The 13,464-nt window shown below is 53.3% G+C and overlaps 1 protein-coding gene across 5 annotated transcripts in view; it reads right to left on the reverse strand.

Moving 5' to 3' along the window:
- Window positions 1-13,464, reverse strand: part of IQSEC2 (IQ motif and Sec7 domain ArfGEF 2) — a 34,594-nt gene that overhangs the window by 6,313 nt on the left and 14,817 nt on the right. For all 5 annotated transcript variants that reach the window (XM_072627351.1, XM_072627348.1, XM_072627347.1 and 2 more), the window contains 8 exons: window positions 7,050-7,362; window positions 6,397-6,792; window positions 4,923-5,938; window positions 4,415-4,576; window positions 3,932-4,054; window positions 2,382-2,548; window positions 322-461; window positions 46-171 (listed from right to left, as the gene is read on the reverse strand). In XM_072627351.1, coding sequence (XP_072483452.1) covers window positions 46-171; window positions 322-461; window positions 2,382-2,548; window positions 3,932-4,054; window positions 4,415-4,576; window positions 4,923-5,938; window positions 6,397-6,792; window positions 7,050-7,362 — 2,443 coding nt within the window. The remainder of the gene's footprint in view (window positions 1-45; window positions 172-321; window positions 462-2,381; window positions 2,549-3,931; window positions 4,055-4,414; window positions 4,577-4,922; window positions 5,939-6,396; window positions 6,793-7,049; window positions 7,363-13,464) is intronic.

A 13,464-nucleotide genomic window follows, 5' to 3' on the forward strand; every position in this document is an offset into this window, starting at 1 on the left:
AGCCCCATCCCCCTTTGACAACCCAGCTACCCCAAATGATCATACCACAAGTAGGTCATTGAAGAGAAAGACTTCACGCTGGTGAAGACCAAGCCTCTGGGGCCTGTTGGGGTCAGGCACCTCATACAGTTGGCAGCAACAGACCAGGCGCCGGTGGGGCAGGGAGAGCACCTGGATGGGTAGGGACCAAGAGGAGGGAAATCAGGGGAACAGTGAACCTCGATTACACTCCCCAGACTCCTCAGTTCAGCTCAGATATTCCCCTTAAACAGAAAGCCAATTTGTTGTCCATTTGGGCCAGGCACAGTTCTCCATACTCACTGGTTTCTTGCCCACGATCATGCGTTCCACCGCCTGCACCTGGGATACGTGATCATCATTGGTCCTCAGCTCTCGGCCCTGGATGCGCTGGTAAATGCCGACCAGCAGGTCCCGGGGGATGTCTTCTCCATTGTCGACTCCTGGAGGGTGCATGAAATGGCAGGATATTTCGCACACTTCCAGGTCCACTCACTTCAAAGCTCTGTTGCTTTTTCTCTCCCTCTTTTCCAATCTTCTGCAGTCAAATGAAGCTACTTTCTTCAAAGTCACCACTGATCTCTGCCTTCTCTCCATCCTCATCCTCCTGGACACGCTTCACTACCCTCTGCTCTTCAACAGTCTCTCTGGGTTTTCCTACCATTGTTCTTACCTGGCTCTCCTCCTACCTGGCTGATCACTCCTCCTCAGTCTCCTGGGCTAGGATCCTCATCTAGGTCATGCCCTTTGACTGTAGGCGTCCCAGAAGGTTCTATCTTACTTCACTGGGGGCGTCTCATCAGCACCCATGGAATGGATGGCCATCTCTATCCTGATGCTTCTCAAATCTGTGGGCCTCCATTTTCCTATCTCCACTTGCCTCTCAGACATCTCAAACTGGATGTCCAGTAGGCATCTGAAACTCCACATGTCTAAAACAGAACTCATTCTCTTTCCCCTAAACTCCCCACCCCCTGCCTTCTCTATTACTGTTGAGGGTCACACCCTTCCCCCAGCCCCTCAGGCTCCCCACCTAGGAGTCATTCTGGACTGTTCCTATCTCTCACCATCCCTCCCCATGACCAATATGGTGCCAAGGCCTGTTGATTTCACATCTGCAGTGGTTCTCCTCTGAGACTGCCTGGACCCAGGTGCAGGCCATCATCTCCTCATTCCTGCAGTATTGTAATAGCTGTGGAGGGCTGCCTGCCCCCAGTCAATGCCCTGGCCTGTCTGTTCTTCATTCAGCCACCAGTGGTTTTTCTAGGGAGCAGGTCTGATTATATCACACCCTCCCCTCCCAAACTCCAGTGGCTCCCAATCACCCCCACGGTCAAATACAGAGTGCTCTGTTTGGCCTTCAGTCAGTCATTGCCTGTTCCCTCCAATCGCATTTTCACACTGTAGCCTCACACATGGCCCTCCCATTTCCCACATGTGTCTGCAGCCTGTGCCTGGAATGCCTTTCCCTCTCCTCTGCTTCAGCCCTAACTCAGAGGCTGTCCTCTGCCTCCCTCGAGCCCTCCCTCCCAGAGCGCCTTGCACTGCACGATTTGAAATTCACTGCTGTTTACCATGAGCATATTATCACTCTGGTCTGTTTTCTCCCTTCTTTTTGTATTCCCAGCTTGGTGCCTAGCACATTGTAGCTGCTCCATCAATGAGCATTTAGTAAATGCTTGCTGTATGCTGGGCACCACCTTTATGTAGTTTGGGGAGGGAGGAAAAAGCTTCATATACATACAAGGTGATGCTTGACCTTAGTAGGGGCAAAGGTGATGAGGTGACCTGAGATGGGAGCTCACTGAGATGGGAGCCAGAGTCATCATAGGGAGGGACCAAGTTAAGTAGGGCTGGAAAAGTCAGACTGAGGCCTACATATTTGATCCCAAAGATACTAGGCAGTCATTGGAGCTTATTGGGATGAGGGGGGTGGGTGGGTATAGTCAGGACTTAGCAGCTGAGTAGAGGGTGAATAGGAAAGAGATGACATGAGGGGGCCACTGCAATGGTTCAGGTGACAAGGGGTGTTTGCAGGTTGACCAAATGACAAGATTCACAAAACATCAAGATCTCAGGCAATCTCCTCACATTTTCCTAAGTCCCAGAGAGGGTAACAACAGTGGGTCACAGGTGCCCGATGAAATACACTCTCCACTCAAGACCTGGCAACCTCTCAGACTTGCTATGCCTCAGAGACAGAAGGAGATTTAGATCAGTTAAAGTGGGAGAAGCTGACACAGGGAGCCTGGGAATGTCTTCATTCAACCTTCCTGATCTGCTACATCCAAGTCATGCTGGATCTGACTCATGGCCCAACAGGGGACTAGGACCAACTCAAGGTCACGGGACCAAACAGGTACCTCTGAGGTTCTTGATGAAGTCTTCAGGCTTCATCTTGCGTTCAGCTTTTACATTGGGGCTGTACATGTCTGTGTTGAGCAAGATGATGGCGAAGGCCAAGATGAAGATGGTATCTGGGTTCCGGAACTGCCTCACAAGGGCCGGGTTGCACACACAATACCGCTGGCTGCTCGAGGAAAGGAAGTCAGATGTGCTCACCACAGAAAGGACACACCGTGTCATGCCACCCGAGAACCTATATCTTCCAGACAAAGCCTGCCCCCCCACACCCCCCACCTCTTCACTCAGCTCCACCTCCAGTGGCCTTTCCATTCCCCACATTCCTTGAGAATAATAACACTTTGGATGTTTCGACTTCCAATGCACTTTCCTCCCTGTGAGGTCAGTCATTCAAGAAATATTATCACATGAAAAAGACTTTCTCAAAGAAATTCCAGCTATCAATAACCATGTGAAAAATGTTCCAAATTATGAATAATTTGAGAATTGCGCAATTAAAGTAACTGAGTAAAAGTAACCCATTAGACTAACAAGAGGTCCATGGAGATTTAGAGTGGGTTTGGCATGACACCTCCAAAGTTAAACTGGGATATCCTTTGACCCAGCGATCCTATTACTACACTTATGCCACAAAGAAAGAGGGAAAACCTCTTATGTACAAAGATATGTCTAGCAGCTGTGTTCGTGGTAGCCATGAGCTGGAAGCTGAAGGGGTGTCCATCAATTGGGGGATGGCTGAACAAGTTATGGTCTATGAATGTCATGGAACACTATGTATGATGTTGGAAGAAATGGGCAGGTGACACACTCCTACAGTGAGGCTGAGACTGCTGGATTACTGGAGCTACAAAGGTGTAAAATCTATCAGGCATCTCCACTGAGTCAGGCATCAACATGGTGAGCACCCAGAAGGAGGACCGAACAAGAACAGGTCAGAAATGGAGCAGGTCAAAGCTTCCTAACTGATTAGTCGTGGCATTGAGCCCATGAGTGCCTGATGTGCTTCTAGCCTGGACAAGATCAGGAGACCCAGCCTTGAAAAAAAAAAAGCCCAAATGAACGGTTCCAGAGTCAGTTGGCAAGACCTCTAAGAAGTGAGGTAGAGAAAAGTGAACAAAACTGGAAAAAATTATCCCCTGACAACATCACACACAGAAACAACTTTGGAAGCCTCTAGAACTGTGCTCCATGCCATGAGAAAGGCCCAGTGCAGAGGACCCAAGATCCAAGGCTCCCCGCCTCCTGCTGGAGACCCGGATATCTGAGGATTTGTTTGGCTGGATGCTGCTGATTTGTTAGGAGGGTTTGCTTTCCCAGGGGTGGGGTGGGGTGTAAAAGTGGGAAGGAGAGAGAAAAAATGACTGTACAATTAAAAACAAGTGAATATCCTTATTTTGCAAAGGCAGAAACTGAGTCCTAAAGAGAGGGAGGGTCTTATCCAACCAGCCTGTCCTTCCTCCCAAATGCACAAAACTTTCCCAAGTCCCCTACCCCTGGCAGCTTCTTACTGGCTCCTGCCTCCAGGGACGGGGAGGTGCCAGGGCCTTACCTGAAGGCCTCGATAAGCCGTTCCACTTTTTGGGCCTCTCCCTGGACTCTAATGTGGGACTGGAACCTTCGCAGAGCGTCGTCCAGATCCATGGAGGAGAAATCCATCTCGTCCACCACGCAGCTATTTGAGGACCCAAGAGAAAGAGGGTGTACGCTCTTTAGCTGGCTGTCGGCCCACCCCCATTCTCCTTCCCTTGGAATCTGTTGGGGAATGGGTATAGTATGGCAGAGGTGGCAGGACCTAACCCTAATCCCCAGTCCAGCCCCTTCACTGACAGGCTCAGAGAGAGGATGAGACTTGTCCAAGGTCAAACTGCTAGGAAATGTCAGAACCATCAAGGACCGACCTTCTCCACTCTCTTTTTGTAGAAGAAGGGAGTAAGGCCTTGAAAGTTAAAGGGATTTTCTCAGTCTGGGGGCACCAGACACCCAAGGGACCACCCTCAGGCCGCACCTTCCCTCCCACCCCACCCCTTCTCACTCGAGCACATCCCTGTTGAACTGTTTTTGACGGTTGCCTAGAAACTCCCCAATCATCTGACGGCTCAGGCCCTTCCGCTCCAGGATGAAGTGGGCCACCCCCACAGGCGTGTCTGACAAGAAGCCCCGCTCTATCAGGTACTGGATGCCTTTCTCTGGTTTCCTACCAATAAGAATTATTGTTCACGTTTGCAAAGTGATTGCCAGCATACCATGCACAGGTGAACATGTGCTACCGAGGCAGTACTCTAGGGCACATGTACACACTTCCAGATGTTCATACCCAGTGTACATCATATACGTATACACATATGACACTCTCGAGCATTAGGTTTCCAGTGTTTGGAGATTGAGGGTCAAGATCACACGGCATGTAATCACATAGGAACCCATGATACTCCCAGATCATTGGAATTCAGGGAAAGGAAGAGGTTGAAAAGAAAGAAGGGAGAGGAGGAGATAGTGGGAGGAAGGAGAGACACAGGGAAGCTGAGGCTAGGGAAACGTACTTGTTAAAGAGGTTGAGGCCTATGCGGTAATGGCGTCTCTGGACCACATCATTGTTGAAGGCTGGGGAGTCCCAACTGTGCCTGGTCTCCCGCTGATAAGTCTGGGATCCCAGCGGGGCAGGGGGCTCCCGCAGGCTGTCTCGTGACGAAGATCCTGAGCTGCAGTTGATGGTCTCGTTTGAGTTGGTGGTGCTGTTCAAGCTATCAGGCTCCCCGTCAGAGTTGTCCCCACCACCGCCACCGCCACCACTGGCCACTGGAGCCGTAGCAGGCTCACACTTGCCCATGAGGATTCGGTTGCCACTACTTCCAGGGGGACCACTGCTGTTGAGGGCAGAGCTTCCAGGGGGGGGTGGTGGGGGCCCCAGGCCACTAGCCTCAGGGGTTGGATAGTGGCGGAGGGGGTGAGGGGGTCTTCCTGGTGGCGGTGGCTCTGAGTGCTGTTGCAAGGTCCCATGAGGGCTGCCAGTCCCACCAGCCTCATAATTGCCCAGCTGCCGGTGAATTGAGCCCCGGTCAGAGCGGTCACTGAGGTCCACAGAGCTATCACTGGGTGGTTCAATGGTCAACAGTGGAAGGTGGGCTGCCCGCAGGCGGAAGTCCCTGCATTCGAGGCAAGGGGGCCCCCGGCGGGCCCCCATGTCCTCCTCCCGAGTATTGGCAGCCCCAGGTGGGGGTGGTGGCAGAGGTGGCTGTGGAGTCTCACCACTGCTGGCTGGGTGGTCTGGGGAAAGGGGGGACACAGGCCCAGTGGCTTCATCCAGGTAGAGGGTGACGTCACTGAAGGAGGTGCCTGTGCTATCCCCATGGTGGTCCCGGTCCCGGGCCTCCACCTGCTCTGGAAGTGGCCCTGACACCTCCACTCTCCCTGCCTCCACTGGCTCCTCGTCCTCGTCCTCCTCCTCCTCCTCCTCATCTTCCTCCTCGTCTTCTTCCTCCTCGTCCTCCTCCTCCTCCTCTCCCCGAAGGCTGTGGCAGTTGAGGGCCTCATCAATCGATTCCGCCAAGGACTTCACCTGCTCCTCGGAGGTTTGCAGGAAAAGGGGTAGAGAAAAGGGTGCAGGCCCCACCAATCAGGCCAAAGAAAAGAGGCTCTGGACTCTGCCCCTTCCTCCTCCTCACCCAAACTCCCACAATTCCTTTCCCAAGGGGTCACTCATGTTTGATTAGGTTGGGGCTTTCTGCAGGGTGGAGCACTCCTGGTATGGAAACTCCTTCCCCACTTGGCTTTCATTTCTGCTCTCAGGATGTGTCAGTGGGACTGGAAGCCAGGTCTGTCTGCCCGCCTCAGGGCCCTGCTCTCCCTCCAATCTGCCAATATTGAGTAACTGTTTGTGGGGGAATGAATGAACCTTGTCTTAGCCCAAATGACCTGGGAGCTCCATTGTTCCTCTCTGTTCCCAGTACAAAGCCCTGGGCCCAGCAGGGAGGACCCACTGAGGGGTCTCGAAGGAGGTGAGGGAAGAGGCCTCACCTGCTTGGAGAAGGAGTCTTCCAGTTCAGTGATGTCATTGGAGAATTCCCCAGAGGTGGTGGCAGAGCTGCCTCCATCCAGCCCACTGCAGGAACCACCGTAGGGGAGGCCATGATCTAGCCGATGGGCCCGGGCCCCTGCCATGGCGCCCTCATCCAAGGAGGCTGGTTTGCCCTCAAAGTAAGGAGCGGTCTGGCCCTTGTCATACTCTTCAAAGGAGAACTGCATACGCATGTTGGAGAGGATGATGCGCCTGGACATGCGGCTCTCTGAGGCTGAGCTACGCAGCCGCTCAAAGTTCTTGTTCATGCGGTATTGGCGGAAGGCTGTTTGGATTGTGCGTGCTGCCCGCCGACTGAGAAATGGGCCACCATACTTCCGCTCCAGCATCTCCACCTGAACAGGAGGAGAGGAAAGAGAGGAAGGAAGGAAGGAGGGAAGGAGGGAAGGAGGGAAGGAAGGAAGGAAGGAAGGAAGGAGGGAAGGAGGGAAGGAAGGAAGGAAGGAAGGAAGGAAGGAAGGAAGGAAGGAAGGAAGGAAGGAAGGAAGGAAGGAAGGAGGACAAAAAGAAGGAAGAGAGGAAAGGAAAGGTGGGAGAGGGAGGAGGCAGGAGGTGCCTGCCAGGGACTGGCCCCCACACCCTCTACACCTACCTTCTTATCCTGTAGGTCTGTGGAGAGCTCATAGCTGTCAGACAGGGCCTTAGATCTCTTCATTTCCTCTTCCTCCTGCTTTCGCAGTGCCAAGCTGGCGGGCTGGAGGCGAGCCCGCTGGGCCCAGGGCAGGCCAGTGGCAGCAGACGGACCAGGCATGTGGACATGGCAGGCAGCCGGGGGCAGGTCATAGGGGTCCGACAACTTGGCGAACTCGCTGACCACAGCACTGCCCCCGCAACGGTAGGGGGCCTGGCTTTCCGGACTGTCGGCCCCAACGCCCAGATCACTGGCAGGGGCATCGCCCTCCACACTGCAGGAGGGTAAGGGATGGATGGGGCCGGGGACCTGAGCAACCTTGCTCTGGGGTCCCTGATGGCCCCCCTCCCACTTCTAGCTGACCACCTGGTCTGAGCTTCCGCTTTCCCAGCACTCTCCCTTACCCACAGATCAGGGAGCCAGGGAGCGGCGAGAAAGGGGGGTTTGGAGTGAGGAGAGACGCGCAGGTACGAGGCCACGAGGCAGGGTGCCTCCCTTCCCTCCTCCCTTCTCCTTCCCTACTTTGTCAATGAGCTCCTGCCTCCAAGCCCCAGGTTCCTCTTTCCTTACAGGTAGAGGGCAGCTCTTCGGGACCATCTATCCCTCTTCCTCATCTCCCCCTCCTCCAGGGTGGGAACCCAAGAGAGCAGAAGGGGCATGGCAGAAGGTTGTCAGGCAAACTTCCCTCCTGCCTTTCCTGGGTCACTTGGGCCCCCAGCACCTTTGGGAAGTACCTGGCCTTATGCTGCTATGGTGACCTGGCTGCCAGGGAACAGAAAACAGCCAAGGATGCAGCCAGCCCAAAATCCTGGCCCCAAGACCGCAAGAATGTAGCCAAGGAAGGAGTGAGCACTCAGAGGGTGAGGGAGATGATCATGAACAAAGCACATGTAGGGAGAGGAGGGGACGGCAACACTGCCTCGTCAGGCCAGGGTAGGGGGGCACGTTGGTAGAAAGGTTGGGTAGACATGGGTCTCAGGCTAACAAGACTGGGGGGCTGAGGGGAACATGGCCTGGGGGGGGCCTACAACCCTCTCTCTCGCTCTTTCTCTCTGTCTCCCCCCTCTTTCTTATATCTCTGTCTTATTTTCTCTCTCCCTCCTTCTGATTTTCTTTTATACATCTCTGTCTCCCCTCTGTCTTCCTCTTTCCCCATTTCCTAACCCCACTGCCATCTTCCTCCCTCCATCTCTCTGTTTCCCCCTAAGTTCAGCCACCTCCCCAAACCCTGGTGGATAGGGGGGTGGGCTGGGGATGGACACAGTTGCCATGGAAATGGAGGAGGGGGTTGGCCAGTTGCCATGGCTTCTAAAGCAGGAAGGAGCCTCTGGATGAGGGGAGGCATCACCTTGGCAACCAGGGACCTGTCAGCCCCCCAGGCCTGGAATGGGGAGGCTGCTCTTCAAGATCCCACCCCCAAGCTCAGAGCTCCCCACACACAACCCAGCTTACACAAGCTCATCTGAGGCCCATGATGAAGTCCCCCTGCCTCTGGCTATCACCCCACACCCCCTGTCCCACACTTGGACTTTCTCTAGCTGGTATTCAAGGTCCCAACCTCTGGCTCCCAATTTCATCCTTGAGTCCAGTTCATGAACACCCCCTCCCACCCACCCCCAACAAGTCCCTTTCTCAGACTTGACAAGGAACAAGCAGCCCTCTGAATGAAATGAGGGAGGAAAGGCAGCCAAAGAGTTCAAAATCAGAGTGTAGGACACTGCTCAGCTCCAAAGAGCTGAATCTTGAAGGCCCCAAAACAATGAGGAGCCAATGGGGGAAATGCTCCCCAAAGCAGGCGGGAACAGGGCGTGCTGGCCAGTAGAGGGGGTGAGAGCCCCCAGGAAGCCTCCCTCAAACTTCAGGGCTGCTGACCCAGCCCACAAGAAGCCCCCATGACAAGCGTCTAGGGCTCATCCCCACCCAGTCCTTGGATTCCCGGAGAAGCAAGTGGAAAAGCGAATTCTGAAGGTGAGTGGCTGGGCCATGCCTGGGATTTCCTGGTGGAACCTGAGGCTCAAAGTTGATTCGCATCCAAATCTCTTTGGTGGAGACTAGACCAGTGGGTTCAGCACCTTGGAGCCTTCCAGGGGCTCAGTAGAAACAGTAGAAACCCTGGAGCCCTGAGTATGGGTCACTCCCCATCTCTAAGCCTCAGGTAGTGATCCAGAACTCCAATTCTGGGGGGATCCAAGAGCCCCTCACACTTCTGTGCCATTTAATGTCAAGGCCTAGTCACTAAGGCCTCAGAAAGGGTGAGCGACTGAGTGAAACTGAGTAATTCAACGAGTAACTGAATTCTCACCAAGGCGAGAGTGCTAATGAGTCTTCAGAACCGCCCCCCATACAGGCACACACACACCACACTGTTTACAGAATGCTTTCCTCACAACAACCCTGTGAGGTAGGTGGGTCAACTAGAACCCTGATTTTACAAATGAGAAGACTGAGGCCCAGACAGAAGTGACTTGTCAAAGATCTCCAGGAAGCAGTGAGTGGCATTTTCAGCCAACCCTAACCCACCTCATTTTACAAAGAACGGAAAGCGAGGCCAAGGAGGACTTGCCAAGGTGGAAGAAGGAAGAAGACAGATTTGTTTTTTATTGAAATGGGAGAATAGGGGGAAGAGAATGTCTGTCCGGGTCCAAGGCCTGGGAGAGGGCAACAGGCAGAAGCTTTGAAGTCAGCAAATGGTAGGAATGTGGGGAGGGGATGGGGTTCCCCGTAAGTGTCCACTGAGCCACCCTCAATCTACCCACTTCACTCCCCCCAAACCAATGGGACCAAGTTCCTAATCCAGCTCCTTTCTCCACCCGCCTTCCCTTGGCCTCTTCTCCTCCAGCCTCCCCTCCCCTGGCCTCCTTTCCCCTAGTCTCATCTCCTCTCCTCTCCTCAGACCAGCTACCTTCCAGGGTTATCGGGCTCCCCGAGTCCATGGGGGACCAGGGCAGAGAATAAGGGTTGGTTGAGATCCAAAGACCAGGCTCATCCTCGTCACCATCGGCAATGTTGTCCCTAAGGCCAGGGGAGAGAGGAGCCAGGGAAATGCAAGAGCCCTGTGCAGGCAGCCTCCAGACCAGAGGCCAACACCGTTCTTTCCAGTTAAGGCTTTAGAGACCTGAGGAGGGTAGAAATGGGGACCCTGATGGAGGGCTCCGGCCGACAAGGATGAAGCCTCCGGACTTCCAGGTTACCTAGAAGCAGGGCTACTGGACCCAGAAGGGGGGCAGCAGAACTGGTGGGCGTCCTCGTCATCCTCCATTAGCTCCTCGTCCCTGGGGTAGGGAGGGGGGGGAGGGGCAGGAAAGGTGAAGGGGAGTGGAGAGAGGTGGGACCATGAGAAAGAGGGAGAGCTGCTGTTAGGTGGGCAGGGAGCCAGTCCTGGGGGTGCTCTGGCCACAGGAAGGTGGGTGGGAACTGGGCTAAGGTAGGGAAGGACATGGCTAGACTTAAGAGGCCAACCCTGAGAACTCAAGGCCTCCCCCATCCTTGACACCCCCCCCTTCCAGGCCTCTTAAAGGGCTACATCCCCTCCCCCCAAAGAGCTTTAGGGCCAGACTGGGCCTCGAGCTCCCACCTACAGGAGTCTGGACACAAATAACAGTGCCAGAGGAAATACAGAGAACAGGATCCTAGGAAGCTCAGCACCAGAAAGGACCAAGGGCCTCCTCCTTCTGAAGGACATGTGAGGCCTAAGGCTGCGAGATGGAGAGGACCCTGCAGCTGATGCTCCCCCGCCCCCAGAGACGAGGCACTCTTTCTCTCTAGCGCTCTCTCATCTTCACCCTAATCTGAGCTCTCTATCTCTCTAGAGGGGTCTTAAAGGGACCCTTTTAAGGAGGGAGAAACAGGTTCAGAGAGAAGAAAGTCACCCAAGGCTACCTACTGTAACAAGCCTAGCTGAGACTAGAAGCCAAGTCTCCTAATGCTCACTTCAAAGTTTTTCCACTGTTACCCCATCTGTCACTGCTTTACTGGACCAGCTATAGCTCTGTTTCTCTGAGCATATGGACTCACAGGCCTGAGAAGGTAACCTTATGGCCTAGAAGCAACTATTCAGCTACTTAGGAATTCACCAATGTATGCCTCTATTCATCCATCCATCCAATCATCCATCCATGTACCCATTCATCCATGCATCCATCCATCCCTCCATGGACCCATCCATGAATTTGTATACCTAACTGTCCTTTTGTCCATTCACATTGCCAGCTTTCTGTGAATGCAGCCACGAGGTGATCTCTATCTGTCCAGCTGCCTCCTCAATTCAGTTATATTCAGCAACCATGCATGAAGCCCGTGCTATGTACTAAGTACTGTGCTAGGGGTCCTGAGGATACAGAGACAAAACCCGAGACAAGGCCTGGCCCTTAAGGAATTGCTGTTGGACTGGGATTGGGGTTAGGGTGAGTGGGGGGAGGGGGAGGGGATGGAAAGGGCACGGAAATTACACAGAAAAGTAAATACAAGTTAGGGGGAACCAGGCCTGTGTTTTCATCAATCAAGGGAAGTTGTAATGAGGAGGTTCACAGGAGCAGGTAGCACCTCCTCCACACCTCTGGGAACTGCCTAAGGTCCTAAGTGAGGAAATGAATTCCCCAAGTCCTGCCAGCAGCTAGTCTGTATCAAGAGGCTGCACTCCCCTCCCCCAAAACAGCCCAAAATTTAACACAGCAGGGGGTTGGGGGGCTGGTAAGGACCTCCGGTGTGCCCAAGCCATGTCTTAGAGAAAGCAGCAGATTAGGAGGGAGCAGGGAGGGGGAGGAATCACCAGCTAGTCTAATGGGACACAGAGCTAACATTTCAATAGCGCCTACTATGTGGCAGGCACCACATTAAGAATTTTACAAATATCTCCTTTGTTCCTCACAACGACCCTGGGAGGGAGGTGCTGTTGTTACCTCCATTGCACTGCTGAGGATACTGAAGTAAACAGAGGTTCAGTGACTTGCCCAGGGTCGCACAGCTAGGAAGGGTCTAAGAGCTGGATTTGAACTTAGGGCTTCCTGACTCCAGGCCCAGTGCCCTATCCATTGAGGATACATGGAGCTATCATAGGAAATAAGTGGGGAAAGGTAAATGGGAGGCAGTCTGTAGAAGGCCTTAAATGCCAGGCTAAAGATTCTGTGTCTTATCCTAGAAGCAATAGGGAGCCATGGGAAATCTGTGAGTAGGGAATGACACAGTCAAATCTGTTTTAAGAGTAATAATTTCACAACTTTAGAGAAGGGAACGGCTGAAGAAGCAATAGTCCAGGCCCTACCTGTCCCACAATCCATCCAGCCATCTATCCATCTACCCAACCAACCATTTACTTAACACTCAACCATCTATCCCACAATCCATCTGTCTGCCTAGCCAACCATTCATCAATCTACCCATCGAACCTTACTTCTATCCATCCATCTATCCATTCATCCATCCATCTGTCCATTTATCCATCCATCTGTCCATCCATTCATCCATCTGTCCGTCCATTCATTCATCCTTCCTTCCATCTACCTAGCTGACCATCCTTTCTTCCTTCCTTCCTTCCTTCCTTCCTTCCTTCCTTCCTTCCTTCCTTCCTTCCTTCCTTCCACCCACCTAGCTGACCGTCCATTCATCTATCCATACAGGCATCCATTCAGCAAGTATATTCCTAGATGCTGAGAACGCAAAGACAAAAACAGGAACCCCTCCCCTAACCAAGAACTTCCATTCCGCTGGAGGGAACCGGGAGCCATACATACATGGATGAGTCAAAGCTAGCTAATCTGAGGAAGGAGAAAGAACTTAACAATGGAGAGTACTCAGGATGCCTTCCCATGGGAGGTTGGGCAGAGCCTTGAATTTGAAGATATGGCAGGGGGGGGGGGCAGGAGCAGCCGCCTGGGCAATGGGGGCCACTGGGGTGAAGGCAGGAAATGGAAGGCTAAGGTTGGGGAATGGGGAGTGGCTTAGTTGGTGCTAGTGTAAACAGGGCTAAGAGGAGTGATGTCAAGTTAGTCTGGTAAGGTCATCAGGGGTCAGACTGGGGAGGCCTGAGGAAGCTAGACTTCATGCTAGAGGCCAAAGAGCATCCCTGAAGGTACATGAGTAGGACAGTGACCTAGTCAGAATTGTATGGAGGAGGCAGGGAGCCCAGCAAGGAGTAGCTGATTGCCATGGTGTAGGGGCTGAGGGCTGGCAAGTAAATGGGTATGGTAGGAGGAAGAGGAGGGAAGGGTGATGATGCTGAATTTGGGAACCTGAGAGATGGAAATGGGCAAATCGAAAGGACAGAGAGTTAGAAGCCAAGAGAATGATTTGGTCTGGACTTGTTGGGTGATGTCCAGGAGGTAGTACAGGATTAAATCACTGGAGCTTGGGAAGAGACCTGCATCTGAGAAACACATTT

This window comes from Notamacropus eugenii, chromosome X (assembly GCF_028372415.1).
Source record: "Notamacropus eugenii isolate mMacEug1 chromosome X, mMacEug1.pri_v2, whole genome shotgun sequence".
Classification (NCBI taxonomy): Eukaryota; Metazoa; Chordata; class Mammalia; order Diprotodontia; family Macropodidae; genus Notamacropus; species Notamacropus eugenii.